General features: G+C 40.4%; 1 protein-coding gene across 1 annotated transcript; it reads left to right on the top strand.

Moving 5' to 3' along the window:
- Positions 1 to 7,517: 7,517 nt before the first annotated feature.
- pdcd7 (programmed cell death 7) lies at positions 7,518 to 17,401 on the top strand. The gene is made up of 5 exons (XM_043677330.1): positions 7,518 to 9,350; positions 11,104 to 11,242; positions 13,878 to 14,114; positions 16,241 to 16,325; positions 17,184 to 17,401. Exons 1-5 carry the CDS (start codon positions 7,548 to 7,550, stop codon positions 17,311 to 17,313), a joined length of 2,394 nt encoding a protein of 797 aa, XP_043533265.1. The 5' UTR covers positions 7,518 to 7,547; the 3' UTR covers positions 17,314 to 17,401.
- The last annotated feature ends 694 nt before the right edge of the window (positions 17,402 to 18,095 follow it).

Raw genomic sequence — 18,095 nt, 5'->3', positions numbered from 1 at the left:
TTCTTGTACAGGTCACTTCTACCCCAAAAGAGATTCCAATGATCCAAAAAGTGAATCCTTCTCCCATACACCAGCTCCTCAGCCATACATTCATCTGCTCTAACCTCCTGTTCCTGCCCTCACTAGCTCAAAGCACTGGCAGTAATCCAGATATTACTACCCTTGAGGACCTCCTTTTTAAATTCCTGCCTAACTCTCTGTAATCTCCCTTCAGAATCTCAACCTTTTCCCTTCCTATATTGCTGGTTCCAATGTGGACAATGACCTCTTGCTGGCCCCTCTCCCCCGTGAGAACATTCTGCACCCTCTCAGACATCCTTGATCCTGGCACCAGGGAAACAACACACCATTCTGCTTTTCTCTGCTGGCCACAGAAACGTCTGTCTGTACCTCTGACTACAGAATCCCCTAACGCAATTGATCTCTTGGAAGCCGACGTACACCTCGTTGCATTACAGCCAGTCCTCATACCAGAAACTTGGCTGTTCATGCTACGTTCCTCTGAGAATCCATCACTCCCTACATTTTCCAAAACAGCATACCTGTTTGAAATGGGTATATCCACTAAAGATTCCTAGATGCCTTAGGTGCCAACCCCTCTTACCCTTCCTGGCGTTAACCCATCTATGTGACTGTATCTGAGACTTTCCCCCCTTTCTTTCACTGCCATCCATCACATACTGTCTTAATTGGATACCATGTCCAGAGGTACCTGAGTTCCAAGAATAACTTAACAAATGGTATGAACTGTTCCATCCTGGATTGCAGCGCAACAGAGAGACGGTGAGGTCTGCAGATGGTGGAGATCAGAGTTGATTGTGTATTGCTAGAAAAGCACAGCAGGTCAGACAGCATTCAAGGAGCAGGAAAAATCAACGTTTCGGGCCAGAGCTTTCCTGATGAAGGGCTCCAATCAGTAGTCTTCAAAGCAACACGTGATTCTCCTCCATTTTTGTAAGAAGCATTATTACAAAAAAATACCTCTACTGTGAAAGGTTACAACTCTTGCAATGACTGAGTACCCCCACCTCTTCCCTCAACCATTGTGCAATCATCTCCCTGTGGATTGCTCTTCATTTAGCTAAATTAAGATTTCTTGGAGATTGTTTTTAAAAGGTCAGAAAATCATTTTGAACTATGTACAAGAAACCAAGTAAGATGTTCACAGAAGTGAAAACTAAAATTCATTTTTATTCCTGTTCAGAACATAAGTTTCCAAAATAATGTTATGAGCCTTCATCACAGTAAACATACATTAGGTAGTATGCAAAGCTATTTACACAGAAATAAGAACAATAATTCCATAATAATCTGTATAATGTATTGGAGGCTGAATAATCCTTCTGGATCTGGAGATCTAGACTTTACAATTCATTATTTTGACTTACATGTCTATTGTTAGCTATTGTCATAATGGTCCAAGCAAATTTTGTGTGCTGTGTACAATCAAGTACTCACTGTTTAGCCAATGCAGTCTTTATGATATTTGCTTTCTTGAGGTCCCAGTGTAAGTGTAAATTCTGCAATGCTTCAGATCTTGTCTGATGCTTTCTCCTGTGGTTTTCAAGTCCACGTTTGCTGCTGTCATCCTGATTCTTGATTCAATACCATACTCAGCTCTTAAAAGCAATATCATGACATTTTAATCTGCTGCAAAATGAACATGAAAACAATGGTGAAACTTTATTGCTGGAACAGCACAGCAGGTCAGGCAGCATCCAGGGAACAGGAGATTCGACGTTTCGGGCACAGGCCCTTCTTCAGGAATGCAGACCTCACTTTCTCCATGAAAACAATGGTCCCTTCAAGAGTGAACTAGGACATGCTCAAGAGACTGATGCTCATTGGAGCATATATCCAAAGGGAAAAGGTGAAGACTGCAAATGCTGGAAAGTCAGAGTCGAAAAGTGTGGTGCTGGTGAAGTACAGCCGGTCAGGCAGCATCTGAGGAGTAGGAGAGTCAACGTTTCAGGTCCTTCATCAGGAATGTGGGAAAATGGGGCTGAGAGAGAAATAGGTGGGTATGGGGGGAGGTAACAGGGAATTTGATAGGTAGATCTGTGTGGGGGGGTGATAGTGATAGGTCAGAGGGGAGGGTGGAGCAGATAGATGGGAAGGAAGATGGACAGGTAGGACAGTTCAAGAGAACAGTACTGAGTTGGAGGGTTGGATCTGGGATGAGGTTGGGGGAAGGGGAGGTAAGGAAACTGGTGCAGTCGATGGACATGCCGTGTGGTTGAGGGGGTCCCAATGCCGAAGATGAGGCGTTCTTCCTCCAGTTGTCAGGTGGCTTGGATTTGGCAGTGGAGGAGGCCCAGGACTTGCATGTCTTTGGCAGAGTGGGAGGGGGAATTGAAGTGGTCGGCCACAGGGCAGTGGGGTTGTTTGGTGCATGTGTCCCAGAGATGTTCCCTGAAACATTCTGTGAGTTGGTGTCCTGTCTCCCCAATGTAGATGAGATCACATCGAGAGTAACAGAGAGGTGTTTGAATGTGCAGGAAAATCTCTGCCAGATGTGGAGGATCCTTTGGGGCCTTGGACGGAGGTGTGGGCACAGGTTCTACACCTCTCGTGGCACAAGGGAGTGTTTTGATGGTGGGTTGGTGTGGGGCATGGACCTAACGAGGGAGTCACTGAGGGAATGGACTCTGCTATGTATCCAGCCTCCTATTTATCTCTCAACCCCCTCCTGCCAAAGACAAGTCGATCAGGACTGCAGAGAGCAAACTGGGGTTTGTATTGAACTATCAGAAGCAAATAAATAGTTGTGAAGCATAGATTGATTCTTGCTCTTGTAAATGGATGACTAAACGATACAACACAATTACAGATGGAATTCTGTTTCCTCTCTGAAAATGGAGAGCCTCTGAGGCCTTTGCAAGAGGTTAGTGGTGTTGGCTACATCATTGAGAGTCCTAGAACGTTTCAGCACAGGTTGCAGCCTGATATGTGTGCTATAGTCTATTAATCCATCAACTTGGACAATATTCATAATGATCCAGTTGCAGAGATGTTCTGGTCATTGTGAAATCCAGCTATTTCAGATTAGCTGTGACCCTAGTTAACTGAGTATAGACTACACTTCAGTGACTAGGTTTATAACTTGCCTCACACTGAATGATCCAATATTGAGTGTTTGGAGTCTTTAAATTGTTGTTTGAAAATAAGCTGGAAGGTTAAAAACCAAATGCTGGGTGTGTCCCCAATTGGTTTATTTTCTCTGATTATATTACATGCAATCAAGGAACAAGAGCAGGTCATTCAGCCTCTTGAACTTGACCTGCCATTCAGTCAGATCATGGCTGATCTAATGGAAGCTTCAAATCCCTAAACACCTCTCATCCCCTTGAAACTTGAGGTTTCAAAAATGCCAATTAAAGACTGAGCACCAGCAAAAGTTTGAGATTTATTTTGACATTCAATTTCTTAAACCTGATATTTAGAGGTGATGTTGCATACCCATGTGGTAGGTGGGGCTTTAATCTGGGCCTTCTGTTACAAAAGGTAGGGTCACTACCACTGTACCACAATATCCTCTTGTGAACCTCCTATAATTTCCTTGCAATGATGTTTTTATATTAATTTAAATGGGAGAGCCTCCAGGACCTCATACTGAGGAGAATCAGTTTTTGACCAAATGTTGTAAAGTCTTTTAATGCTAATATGTCATTGTGGATTCATAAATTGCCTAATTTCAATTGAAAAGATGGTAGTGAGTTTTGAGAAGATTTGTAACTCAGGTTAAGGTTCTGGATGTAGGTTTGCTCGCTGAGCTGGAAGGTTGATTTTCAGATGTTTCGTCACCATACTAAATAACATTTTCAGTGAGCTTCCGGATGAAGCACTGTTGGTGTTTCCTGCTTTCTATTTATATGTTGGGTTTCCTTGGGTTGGTGATGTCATTTCCTGTGGCGACATCATTTCTGGTTCTTTTTCTCAGGGGTGGTAAATGTGATCCAAGTCAATGTGTTTGTTGGTAGAGTTCCGGTTGGAATGCCATGCTTCTAGGAATTCTTGTATGCGTCTCTGGCTTGTCCTAGGATGGATGTGTTGTCCTCCCCAGTCGACGTGGTATCCTTCCTTATCTGTATGTAAGGATACTCGTGAGAGAGGGTCATGTCGTTTTGTGGCTAGTTGATGTTCATGTATCCTTGTGGTTAGTTTTCCTGGTGGTGCCTGTTTGTCCAATGTAGTGTTTATTATAGTTCTTGCACGGTATACTGTAAATGACATTAGTTTTGCTTGTCTGTATAGGGTCTTTCAAGTTCATTAGCTGCTGTTTTAGTGTGTTGGTGGGTTTGTGGACTACCATGATACCAAGGGGTCGGAGTAGTCTGGCAGTCATTTCTGAGATATCTTTGATATAGGGAAGAGTGGCTAGGGTTTCTGGACGTGTTTTGTCTGCTTGTTTGGGTTTGTTACTGAGAAATCGGCAGACTGTGTTCATTGGGTATTCCAACTGGAACTCTATCAACAAACACATTGACTTGGATCCCATTTACCACCCACTGAGAAAAAGAACTGGAAATTATGTCACTGCAGGAAATTACATCATCAACCCAAGGAAACTCAAACATATAAATAGAAAGCAGGAAACACCAGCAGTGCTTCGTGTTTAATTAAAAGTTGAAGTGACTTAGTTCAGTGCTTAATGGCTTATTAAATGGGATTTGTGTTTCCACAGACAAGCTTGTGAACTGCTATATTCAGGTTTATATGAATTGTCAAGTGAAACACTTGCATAATGCAACTGGACTTTTGCGTATAAGATTTTGAAATTTATATTTCTTTGAAAATTCTTGTTTTGAAAGATTATAAACAGTTCAGAGAGCTTCCTATTCACTGATTGTTCTGATTTCCTACATATGGTCAAACATTAAGTGGGATGAAAATGCATGGTACAACAAGTACGTTAATATTAAAATCATTCAAATAAAACTTGTTAGTCTGTTACTTTTCAATCCCATACATTGTACAGATTATATTAGAAATTCTATACCCCATTTCTGTTTGATGGTTAGTAAATATCAATTGTTTCACAGTTTAATGAATCTAATCTGTGCTTATCATCTGCCTATCTAAAGTAAAGTAGATAGTATGCAGAAGTTGTTAAATCTATCTTTTAATCATTCATGGTAACTACCCACTTCTAAGAGTAGTTTATTGAAAATAAAGTCAGAAAATTGATCCAAACTCAGTTAATGGGAGTGATTGTAAAATTGCTTTAACGAAAACCCAAATTGTAATATTGAGTTTTCATGCCCTCTATGTTAAGGAAATATGATCAGAGCTTAAGCACAAGTCATCGAGACTTATGGGAAAATATGGATCAATTATACATAGGGAAAGGTAAATAAAAGCTGTGAACTATAACAAACCATATATGTTCATGTGGAGAGAAATATCCTGGACAAGGTTCAAGGAGACCTTTTTTTCTGATTTTTACCAACCCTCAATTTTTAATGTAACTGATTGACTAGATGGGAACAAAAGAGAAGCAAGTTCATTAACCACAAATGGAAAATTAAATATTAGTAGTACAACTATGATAAAGCTATGTCACAACAGCTCAAACTTGCAACATATCAGTACGTGGCATGTAGAGAATTGCGGACACTTCACATGACCTAGATGAAGGACAGGAAGTGTCACCAGCTGTAGAGCCTCTAGTTCCAAATTTCAAATTTCAGTTGTGGCTGGAGCCATTGTCATCCAGCCATGAGGCCTTAGGTTAAGTGGATGACATATTTGGAGAAAGGGCCATACTATAGTTTGGGCATTTAGGAAATAGGTGACCACTATTCAGTCCCAGATAACCAGTTAGATATTGCAGGATTCCCACACAAGAATCTGCTTTCCATTATGGATGTTGGTGAGGGTGATGGATCCTCAAAGGAATGCAGCAAACATCAGGCCTGTGGTAGACCAGTTTGTCACCTGTACAGGAGGAAGAGTGGAACAGCAATAGTATCAGGCAATTCATTAATTAGGAGAACTAACAGGTGTTTCTGCAACCATTGACATAAATCCAGGATAGTGTGTGGCCTCCCTGGTGCCAGGTCAGTGATGTCGCAGATTTTCTACATGACATTCTTCTCAAGGAGAGTGATCAAATATCATAGCACTGGTTAAAAAGCTTCAAGATTGACCCTGTGCTCAAAGTTTATGGAAAAATATAGAAGATTAAGCAAGTATGATCTCAAAAAAGTAGTGTTCAGGATTGCTTTCTTTGGCCCATGACAGTGAGTGCAGACCCTTTATTTCAGCTTGTTACCAACCCTCAATGTTGAAACTATTAATTTTCAATAATAACTGATCATCCAGATGGGAACAAAAGAGAAGCAATTCATTAACCGTAATTGGAAAGTTAAATATTAGTGGTATAACAATGATAAATCAATGTCATAACAGGGAGCATTCTTGATGAAGAGATTAAGCTCGAAACGTCAACTCTTCTGCTCCTTGGATACTGCCTGACCGGCTATACTTTTCCAACGCTACACCTTTTGACTATGTCACAACGGCCCAAACTTGCAACATACCAGTATGTGGCATGCAGAGAAATGCGGACACTTCACATGACCTAGATGAAGTGTCACCAGCTGGATAAGATAGATGAATGCTGGAAGGATGGTGCAGGAGAGAGGACATCACATTTGCCATATGCTGGGATCGGCTTTGGTGGAAATAGTACCTGTACTAGCTAAACAGGTTGTACTTGAACAGAGTTTGGGGCTGGGTTCCTTATGGGTCATTTTTGCTAGTTCTGGTGCAAAGGTTTTAAACTAGCTCTGGAGAGATGTTGGAACCAGGAGAGAATATTAGAGAGTAATACACAGCACAAAATATTGGAGAAGACATAGCACTTCAGTTATAGAGTCATAGAGATGTACAGCACAAAAACAGACCCTTCGGTCCAACACGTCCATGCCGACCAGATATCCCAACCCAATCCAGTCCTACCTGCCAGCACCCGGCCCATATCCCTCCAAACCCTTCCTATTCATATACCCATCCAAATGCCTTTTAAATGTTGCAATTATACTAGCTTCCACCACTTCCTCTGGCAGCTCATTCCATACACGTACCACCCTCTGTGTGAAAAGGTTGCCCCTTAGGCCTTTTATATCTTTCCCCTCTCACCCTAAATCTATGCCCTCTAGTTCTGGTTGTGGATCTTTGTTCTTGTGTTAGCAACTTATGACATATAAGACCATAAGATGTACAAGCTGAAGTATTCAATGAAATTACGGCCACAGTCATCAGTGCAAATCATTAGATGTCACAAAATCAACCTAGTTTTTCACCCATATCATTTTTTAATTAATTGCCTTGTTTCCAATGCACTGGTATCTTGCCCTCTCCTGACTGAGGCCTTGGTCCGCCCGACTCTGGATGGCGCTCAAGGCTACGTTTTGATTCCTGATAGGCCCGCCTCCGCTTGATGTGGAATGGACACTCCTTTGTAGCTCTGCCTGCGTCAGGCGTTGATTGACATAGACCTTGACTAATCAGAAGACGGCGACCGCCGGCGGGAGCGGGCGGCGATGGAGCGGCCGCCGCCATTTTATCCCGGTTTACCCGAGCGGTGCCATGAGGGGCCAGGGCCGCTTCCTCCGGCTTTCACGCTTCACAACCGAGGCCGGGATTCCTTTTATAACCCCGGGATTAGGAATGAGGAGAGGTCCGGTACCGGACTTTCTTTCTCCCGCCAACCTGGTTTGGCGGGATCGGAGGGAGGCCTGGCTCAGGGCCGGGCTGCGGCTGGGGGAGACTGGCGGCTACCCGCTCCCCCCGCGGACAGCTTCCATCACGGCGGCCTGGGAGGGCCTGCTCCGGATCTGAGCAGGGTGGAGCCGCACCAGGAGTACGGCCAGCGGCCACAGTGGGACCATCGAGACCGCCCTCAGGCTCAGGAGAACCGGGAGCGCCCGAGGAACTACCCACCCCATCCGTGGGGTCATGACCCCACCCCTCACCCCCAGGGTCAGCAACACCGAGACCACCCCCCTCACCCCCAGGGTCAGCAACACCGAGGTCATCCCCAGGGTCAGCCATACACAAATGAGCCCCCTCACCACCAGGGTCAGCAATATCGAGACCACCCTCCCCACCCACAAGGTCAACAACACCCAATTCACCCTCCTCACCCAAACAGTTGTCAGCACCCAGACTACATATCTCACTCACAAACGCATGAACATCTTACCCACTCATGGAATCATCTCCCTCAAGGTGAACCTCCCCACCTACAGGGCTGCCCTTCTGTTCCCCAGCATCAGGAACAGAAGGAACATCTGCCCCACCAGCGGGGGTATGAATGCAGAGATCAAGTTAGTCTCCCACAGGGGTTTTCACAACAGGGCCGCTCAGCTAATCAGTACCACGAAATTCAACAGGGATTGTCACATCGTCCCCAGCTTCCATTTCAACCTGAACAAATGGATTCTCAGCAACAGTATCCATTCTGGGAGCATTTACATCCAGAGCAACATCCACCCTTCTCAGAGAGAACTGGAGTTGCCAAAAACGTGCCACCTCAAATGCACAGCATGTCTTCCCAGTCTGAGAATATTTCCTGCCAGGACGAATCCTTGCTTTGTGGTGGAGGCCTTAATTCACCAGTGGGATATGGACCTCAGAACTCTCAGTTAATAAATCCTAGCCACAGCATGCCTAATCAGCAGAACTTCCCAAATTCATCAGGAGACATACCATCTTGGAAAAAGGAACGTGACACCCTGTATAACAATGAAAACATGGCAACACCATGGCCCAGTGTTGCTAACTTCTCTCAAAACCTTAAAGACGTCAATGCTGAACAGCTGCATAGGAATGACTCCATAACTAGAAACCTATCAGAACAATTGCCCCATAATTTTAAATATAATGAACCTTTAAAGGAACAAGATGAGCTATGGTTTACCCGATTCTTGTCAAAACGTAGGTTGCAGCCTTCTGAAATTAAAAAGCCCAAATCTTACCCATTAATTAGTGAAGTAAAAGAATCTGTACTCAGTGCTTGTAAACTTGTGACTGAGCTCACCGCCTTATGCCAGCAATTAAGATTTAATGTCGAAAATGAAGCAGTTTGGACTGAATCCTATCTGAAAGCAGCTGAAATGAGAACTGCTTTACAGGAAAAATTAAAGACACTAAAAAATGACAACTATCTCAGTGCTGTGAAAACGAAATTGGAAAGAATCAAGAAGAAAAGGAGCAGCATTCAAAGGAAGAAACAAATGCGGCACTTAGAAAAACAAGAGGCAGAGGCAAGGACAGCAGAAAAGGAAGCAAAAATTGATGCATGGAGAATGAAACGTATCCGAGAAGTTGAAGAAAAAAAGAGGGTATTTAATAGTTTCCTTATTGTATTGCATGTGTAGAGATTTGCGCATCTCAGCAATTATATAATCTAGGCAGTAACAGAAATACATTGTTTATTAAAGAAAATACAAATATCTATTTGAACCATGTTTGACAAATACTAAGTGCTCTGAATAGGTTAAATCTCACTGGTTATGAAGTATTTGACTGGTAGCTACTCAACACATAGAAGGAAACTAGACCTTTAGGTTTTTGTGTAATTCACTGCCACAAAGCTATATCAGTGGATACAATAAATGCAGTTGATAAACTTATAGTTGGCTCAGCTTTTGATGCCTTCATATAATGTGGATACACCTACAGTATGTGTTTGTAATTTGTACGGTTACAAACAGGACAACAATCTGTAAAAAATTAATACAGTTGGTTGGGAAAATGCTAAAGTTGCACCAAGAGGAAACATACTAGCTTAGAGTCTCGCATATAGAATGCTGACTGGGGTGGTGGTTTGTAATAAGTTATCCAGTAAATAGATTTGTTGGTTTTAATCTGTTTTAAAGCTGATCCAACTAAGGAAGAACGTACTGGCATTGGATGAAGTCCAGAGAAGGTTCACTTGCCACTGCTATGATGGGACTGTCTATGAAGAGAAGCTGAGTAGATTGGGCTATTACTCATTGGAAAATAGAAAGTTGAGAGGTGATCTTATTGAAACATACAAGAATCTTAGGACACCCGATGAGGCAGATGCAGAAAGGTTGTTTTATCTTGTGGGTTAGTACTAGGGCCTGAGGGAATAATCTCAGCATAAGGGATTGCACATTTAAAATAGGGATGAAGGGGAATTTCTTCTCTGAGAGTTGTGAAACTGTGGAATTCTCTACTACAGAGGGCTATTGAGGCTCGGTCATTGAGTATGTTCAAGGCTGAGATAGATTTTTTTTTCTCTAATGAAATTGAGGGTTATGAGAAAAGGGCAGAAAAGTGGAGATGAGAATTATTAGATTAGCCCATGATCTAATTGAATGGGCTGCATGCCCTACTTCCACTTCTTATGGTCTTATAGTTTCCATATGTAGTTCAATGTGTTGCTGAGAAAATATGGTCACGGTAGAAATTCTTCACAATTCTGTTATATATAGAAGAAAATATATTAAAACTTCTATTGTATCACAGGCACATGAATTTACAGATATTTTTGCCATAATCTTTTTGTTTATTGTTTTATCAAATCATTATATGTAGAAATAGTCAATTTTAAACTTATCACAAATCTAATTGTGATATTCATGTTATACTAGCGATATTGTTACAGTTTGGGGCAAAATTAATATTCAAAAGAAGGGTTGATGAATTATCAGGAAACAGTTTTAATTTTACAATGCTCCTTAAGAATTCTGGTAATTGGTTGTACCCTCTCATTCTCTCGTACACATTTACTTTAAGATGCCATAAGAATGGTTGGGGTAATACATGAATACATGCACGGGATAGTTAAAAATTGCTGGGGGAAATTAGCAAGCCCAATTAAATGTTTTACTGCTGTTACTGAGTGCCAGAGTTCTCAAAACATTGTCATGAAACCATGACAAGCTCACTAAATAAACAACAAAGGTGGAATTTACAATAAGCTTTCTTGGATTAATTAACAGAAGAGTTATCATAATAATGTAAATAGTTTATGGAAAGAATGGATTTTCCCAGTTACTTTTCTTGTTTAATGATCCCTGCAGCACTTGCAATATTCTCTTTCGAGCAAGTATTTTTGGTTTGTAGGAACGTGAACTGAAAGCTGCAGCAGATGGTGTCTTGTCAGAGGTACGGAAGAAACAGGCAGATGCAAAAAGACTAACGGATATCCTGCGGGCACTGGAGAAGCTGCGGAAACTGAGGAAGGAAGCTGCAGCTAGAAAAGGTGTGTTGGTAAGATGATGTAGTCTAGATAACAACATATATTTTCAATTTTATTTTAATAAATCCTTTCCATCCTGCAAAAGATTGCTAATTGACATATATCACTGTTGTGGTATGTCAGCCGATACTGTGTTAGGACCAGTTGGAAGGGTGAATAGTCTCCCTCTTTCCAACTGCCTTAGTCACAATGATTTAAATTACCTGCTAACCCAAGAAAAATAATAAAGATGCAACATCTAGCAAATGGCCTTTGTCACTTGGCCCACATCTAAAATTAATAGGTGGTAATGTCCAGTGCAAAGGAATATAAAATAATATGCAATCTCCCTTGTTCTTTAAGGTGTGAGGTTTAACCCGAGTTGAATGTTGATCAGCAGCATAAGATCTCGAAAGATCTGATAGGGTGGATACCGAGAGGATGTTTCACCTTGCAGGGGAAAGTAAAACCAGGCGATACTGTTTAAGAACAATTGATCACCCTTTTAGGGTAGTGGTGAGCAGAAAATATTTATCTTATATGGACTTCAGAGATGCCATCCACTACCACCACCCCTCCCAATAAGGCCTTCAGTGAACTGAATCCAAATGGCTGCTGCCAATCTCATTTAACTCTCCAATTCCTTGCTCTACGTAGATTGTTGAAATATCTTCCCCAGAAGATAGTGTAAGCTGTGTCTTTAAATTTATTCAAGCCTGTGTAGATTTTTGATAGACAAAAGTGTCACTGCTTATGGAGACAAACAACAGAGTGGAGCTGAGACTACAATCATCTCAACCATGATCTTAAACAATGGTGGAGCAGACTTGACAAGCCAATGATCTACTCATGTTCCTGGTGTCGAATTATGCAGTTATTTTTAAATTCTCAGCTCCTCAACACTTATTTTATGGTTGTTCCTGCGGTTACTAGACCAGTTTCTTTGAGAGAGTGGAGACAGCAGCTTTCTTTTTAGTATAGCTCAGCCAGTGCTTGGAACCTCCAATGAAATGCTGCTTCCACTGTATATTTCCAAATACGTTTTTTTGTTGGGTCTGCTGGTTACACCCATACAGTATGTGCATAAGAATTGACCTGTTTAGAATTGAAACAAGGAAATTTAGCACAAAGCAACACTTTCAGTACATTAATTTTCTCATTGTGATAGTCATTTGTATTTTTATATAATATCACATCTTAATAATCATATTTCTATCAAAGAACCTTAAGAAGGTTATCGGTCATGAATCCGTGTACTGATACAATCCCTTGACCATCAGACAGCATTGCTTACACCATTACTTAATTCATTAAGCTATCATTAATATTGCAGATATTTTAATGTGTTTTCTTTTTAAAACTTAATATAAGTTGATATATATTCTGTAAAAAAAATTATAGGAAAATTAATCAAAGCTAATTTCAATTTTTTTTCCCATTTGGAATGAATTGTGTATAATCAGAATATTTAAGGGCAGCACTTGGCTCAGTGGTTAGCACTGCTGCCTCACAGTGCCAGGAACCTGGGTTCGATTCCAACCTCTGGTGACTGTCTGTGTGGAGTTTGCACGTTCTCCCCGTGTCTGCGTGGGTTTCCTCCTGGTGCTGAGGTTTCCTTCCACAATCCAAAGATGTGCAAGTTAGATGAATTGGCCATGCTAAATTGCCCATAGTGTACAGGGATGCCTAGGTACATTAGTCAGGGGTAAATATAGGGAATGAGTATGGTGAGTTACTCTTCAGAGGGTTGGTATGGACTTGTTGTGCCGAAGGGCCTGTTTCTACACTGTGGGGATTCTATAGGGCGACAGAGTAGCTCAGTGGTTAGCCCTGCTGTCTCTCAGCGCCAGGGACCTGGGTTCGAATCCTGCCTCAGGTGACTGTCTGTGTGGAGCTTGCACATTCTCCCCATGTCTGCATGGGTTTCCTCCCACAATCCAAAGATGTGCAGGTTGTGTGAATTGGTAATGCTAAATTGCCCATAGTGTTAGGTGCATTAGTCAGATGGAAATGGGTCTGGGTGGGTTACTCTTCAGAGGGTTGGTATGGACTTGTTGGGCCGAATGGCCTGTTTCCACACTGTAGATAATCTAATAATCTAATCTAATCTTATTTATATTTGGTATTCAACCACATTAAGAACCCTACAGTATTCTTTTTTTAAAAAAGGCTTGTGTTTGATAGTGCATTTCGTTCGTGATTTTGTGCAATATTTTGTGAAAATGAATGTTAACCAAATAAATTGACTAAGAATAGAAAAATCTGTCAGTCTCATTTTGCACAAACCCTATGTCGTAGGTAATAGATGCCGTGAAATTTTTATAATCCAGCATATGGAATCTTTGACCCTGTTGGATAACTATTGTGCTCCAATGGATTTTATCATAGCAGGAGCTGTTTATTTTTTGTCAGTCTTTGTAGAAGTGTTCTCTTATGCTTCTAATTCCTACTTGTGATATCATGTGGAATAAACTGATAGACTTTGCTAAATTCTAACTCCTACAGTTTTGTGGCACTGAATTGCATTGTAATGGGTCTTAAAATGGCAATGGTTTGTTGAATAAAAACTAGTGCTAATGAGAGCAGTTTTGTACCAGTTCAATCTGTAACTGTATAATTAAATTAGCCTGACTATTCAAATACTGTTTTCCTTTTCCAGGTGTTCAACCTCCTCCTTCAGCTGATGAAACCTTCGAACATCATATCGAGAGGCTGAGAAAGCTGATTAAAAAACGCAGTGAATTGTATGATGCCGAAGAAAGAGCCTTGAGGGTTATGCTGGAAGGAGAACAAGAAGAAGAAAGGAAAAGGGAAAATGAGAAAAAGCTGAGGAAAGAAAGAGAAAAACTAGAGAAACAGCAACATGAAGTGGAAATCATGATGTTTGGAGATCCAGGTATTTGTAATACCTAGTTTATCCATTTTAATATTAAAAATAGAGCGTTTTTTTTAAATGTCAATTTCTGATAGTGAGTAAGTTAAATAATTAGTTTTTGTCCTACTGAGCATCATGTAATTGAAAACCTACATAAAATTATATAACATTAACTTTTTAGATAAGTGTACTTTTACCAAACTTCTGACAACAGATTGTCAACCTGAAACATTAACCTTTTTTTCTCTCTACAGATGCTGAGTATTGTGTTTTCTCATTTTATTTGTTCCCAGCATCCACAGTATTTTGGTTTGCAAAGTTACTCAAAGAGTCTTACCAATTAGAAAGTTTACTTACACTTGTTAAGTGTAACTAAATGCGATCCAGACCACCAATAAAAGGGAAACCTGAATTATGTAGCAAGTTCATTGATGTGGAGAAGTACCAAAGCACTTTTCCACTTGTGTTGTACTTTTGTAGTGTAGTCACTATTGCAGGGTGCAATATACATTCTGTGTTAAAATTTCAAAAATACTGTTATTCAGAATATTTGAGTATGGGACTACAGAGTAACTTGCTGTTTTAGCTAATTAACTTTCAGAGAACATAGGTAATGAACAATTGGTTTGAAGACTGGGAGCTTTTATTAGAATGTAAAACTGCTTGAGTGCACAATATTTGTATTGTATGGAGTGGTTATTTAGATTTGCATCAATCAGCAGAAATGCAGGATTAATTGCACTTTTGTTTTACAGTTCTCATTACTGATACCATTGATGTTTGTTTATGAAGATTTGAATGATTTGGTTTTTTGAGTAATAATCATCTACATTGCTATATGATTTCCCAATATATTTGCTGCTGATAGTTTACTAAAACTCTTTGTATCCATGAAGTAACCTCATGACCAAAACTGTTTTGCTTCCTTTCTATTCATCTGTGCTGATTGACATTTGATGTGTTTTGAGCTGAAAATGTGTTGCTGGAAAAGCGCAGCAGGTCAGGCAGCATCCAGGGAACAGGAGAATCGACGTTTCGGGCATAAGCCCTTCTTCAGGAATCCTGAAAAGAAGGGCTTATGCCCGAAACGTCGATTCTCCTGTTCCCTGGATGCTGCCTGACCTGCTTTTCCAGCAACACATTTTCAGCTCTGATCTCCAGCATCTGCAGACCTCACTTTCTCCTATTTGATGTGTTTTGCTAACTAGCAGCAGTTATCAATCACTGCAGAACTGTAAATAGAATTGTGACTCCCACTGAACCATGAGAACAGTTAAATTCTTCCTGTCTCTTCTCCTGGGAGACATTAGTGTGCTGTATCCTTTGAAATAAATGGTGCTTCATGACTGTGGAAAAATAGTTAAAATGGCAAACGATTTATTTCTGATTAGAATAGCCCAAATACAATGTGTAAAAGTATTTAACTAAAGTAATGGGGATTAACACTCAGGCGCTCCATTGTATAATCCACCACGATTTGAAGAGATTCACAAATAATAACATTTTATTCTGTTGAGTTACATTTATTTCTAAAATTCCCATTTGTTGAGGTGGAGTAATACATTAGCAGGAGCTTGTCTACATTTTTAAGATTGAATGCCACACTCCAGACCCTCAACAATGTTTTACATCACTTTCAAGTTATATATACTCAGTTTTTTTTTCTGTGGACGGCACAGTGGTTAGCACTGCTGCCTCACAGCGCCTGAGACCCGGGTTCAATTCCCGCCTCAGGCGACTGACTGTGTGGAGTTTGCACGTTCTCCCCGTGTCTGCGTGGGTTTCCTCCGGGTACTCCGGTTTCCTCCCACAGTCCAAAGATGTGCAGGTCAGGTGAATTGGCCATGTTAAATTGCCCGTAGTGTTAGGTAAGGGGTAAATGTAGGGGCATGGGTGGGTTGCGCTTCGGTGGGCCGGTGTGGACTTGTTGGGCCAAAGGGCCTGTTTCCATGCTGTAATGTAATGTAATGTAAATGTAAAGAGCTCCAGGGTACAAGTTGATTAAAATGGTGCAAAAAAAACAGTTTCTGAGGGTTTGGATCTCAGTGGAATACCAAACTGAATTTATTAATCAGTGTATTAAAGTGTTACTGTTTTTGCAGACTTCACATACAAATGATTTATTTATGCTTTACTTAATTCAATAGATTTACCTTCAGATCACCCACTGCAGCCATTTCGCCAGTATTATTTGCAAGCTGAGCATTCCTCTCATGCGCTTGTGCAAATCAGGTGAGGATTAATGAATGTTGACATCTGAAGCCTTCAGATGTGTTGATATCATTCAGTTCAGTTGTCCCTAAAACAATGATCATATGTTTACTCAAACTGTTTCAAGATTTCCGCGTAATTCAAATGTATCCTTTTTACCAAACGCATCTGATAAACCAGAGGACTTTCTGCATAATAGGATGAACCGAGGAAGATAATGGTCCTCTTCAGCGAGTGCAATAAATCTTCCTAGCATTGTGTCTTGGAGTAGAAGATAATGACAGAAGTAGACCTATAATTTTCACATGAAAATAATTATTTTGGACTATTAAATAACAGCAATGAAGTCAACAAAACACAAGCAATTTATAAAAATAAATTCTTACTTAGAGGTAGATAAAGCTTCCACCTCTTTTGTCTTTTCAGGATATTTCTCTGTAGCAGGTCATTTGCCATGAAAAGTTAGTTTTTTTTTCCAGTTGGATCATTTATAATGCTAAGTAATATTTGCCAGACTCTTTAATTTCCAGAGGATCTGTTGTCATCCTTTGTTACCTGTTTCTTCCTGCAGAAGGCTATACCATCTGCTCTCTAACTTCTCACGGAAGGACCAGTTAATCTAATAATTATGGTTGGATGCTCAAAGTTGGCTTTACCTTTGTTAAATATAATTTCTGCTTGAGGTTAAGCTAAATCCTTTAGTCCTTACCAAACCTCTGAACTTGTATTACACTTCCTGTTTGAGACCTGTTTTGTAAATAGTCCAAACAGACAGAACCAATTTATATTCTCAGTAAATGCATGATAGAGAAGTTCTTAAGAAAAAGGGGTGTTAATTATTGTAATTGGATTTAATATTTTTCTTTTTCTCCTTATTAGACAAGAATGGGATCAATATCTTCTACCAGGAGATCATCCTGATGGAAGCAGTATTCCCCGCGGTTGGGTCATTCCACATACACCCAGTTCTGACACATGGGCAACTGCACTCCAACAGAATGAGAGTTGATGCTATTCAACAATTTTCTTTCTGGCTGAAGTATTTTATTGCTGATTAGTATCTGCTTTATATTAAATAAAGATGAATTCACCTCGCATTAAAGTTCTGGGATTGTTTTGATCACATCTTAAATTAATAAAACCAGTGGATCTCTCGAGGCTTTATCAGCAGAAACTCAGTGCAAAGAAAATGTCATTATTACTTTAGTGATGCTGAGCTATATGTGGGAATTTAGTTTCCGGAGTCTATGAAGTTCCATCTAATATAGGACGATGCAGGTTTGACGGTGTCACAGAATAGTGATATCCACGTAAGAGCACCATATAATATATTTAATATACTACAAGCACATCTCCATTGGTGTTTTTTATTTGTTCATGGGTTATGGACATCACTGGCCAGGTCAGCATTTATTGCCCATCCCTGATTGTCTTGGAGAGTCAAAACCAGTGTAGTCTTCAGCTGAAGTGGGGTTAGAGAGCTTGTAATAATTAGTCTGCTTCTAACACTTATTCTACTGCTAAGGGCAGGTGTTCTGGACCAGACCAAACCTCCTCAAAATATATCATGGAGATAGTCCAAATACTTTAATTTAAAGGCAAGTGTAAGGCCTGTGTTGCAGATTTGATTAAATTGGCCAAACTAATGGGTTTTAAGCAAAACATAGTTTATTCTTTACAAAATACATTCAAAAAAGGTATAATTTTAACACTATTGAAATACTTAATGTAATAATCTATTATTTAACTAGTAATCCCAACTGTTTAGCTCAGTTGGCTGGATCTTTGGTT

Source organism: Chiloscyllium plagiosum, chromosome 36, assembly GCF_004010195.1.
Source record: "Chiloscyllium plagiosum isolate BGI_BamShark_2017 chromosome 36, ASM401019v2, whole genome shotgun sequence".
Lineage (NCBI taxonomy): Eukaryota > Metazoa > Chordata > Chondrichthyes > Orectolobiformes > Hemiscylliidae > Chiloscyllium > Chiloscyllium plagiosum.
Note: the sequence above shows the minus strand (reverse complement) of the source record. Positions and strands in the feature narration are given on the sequence as shown.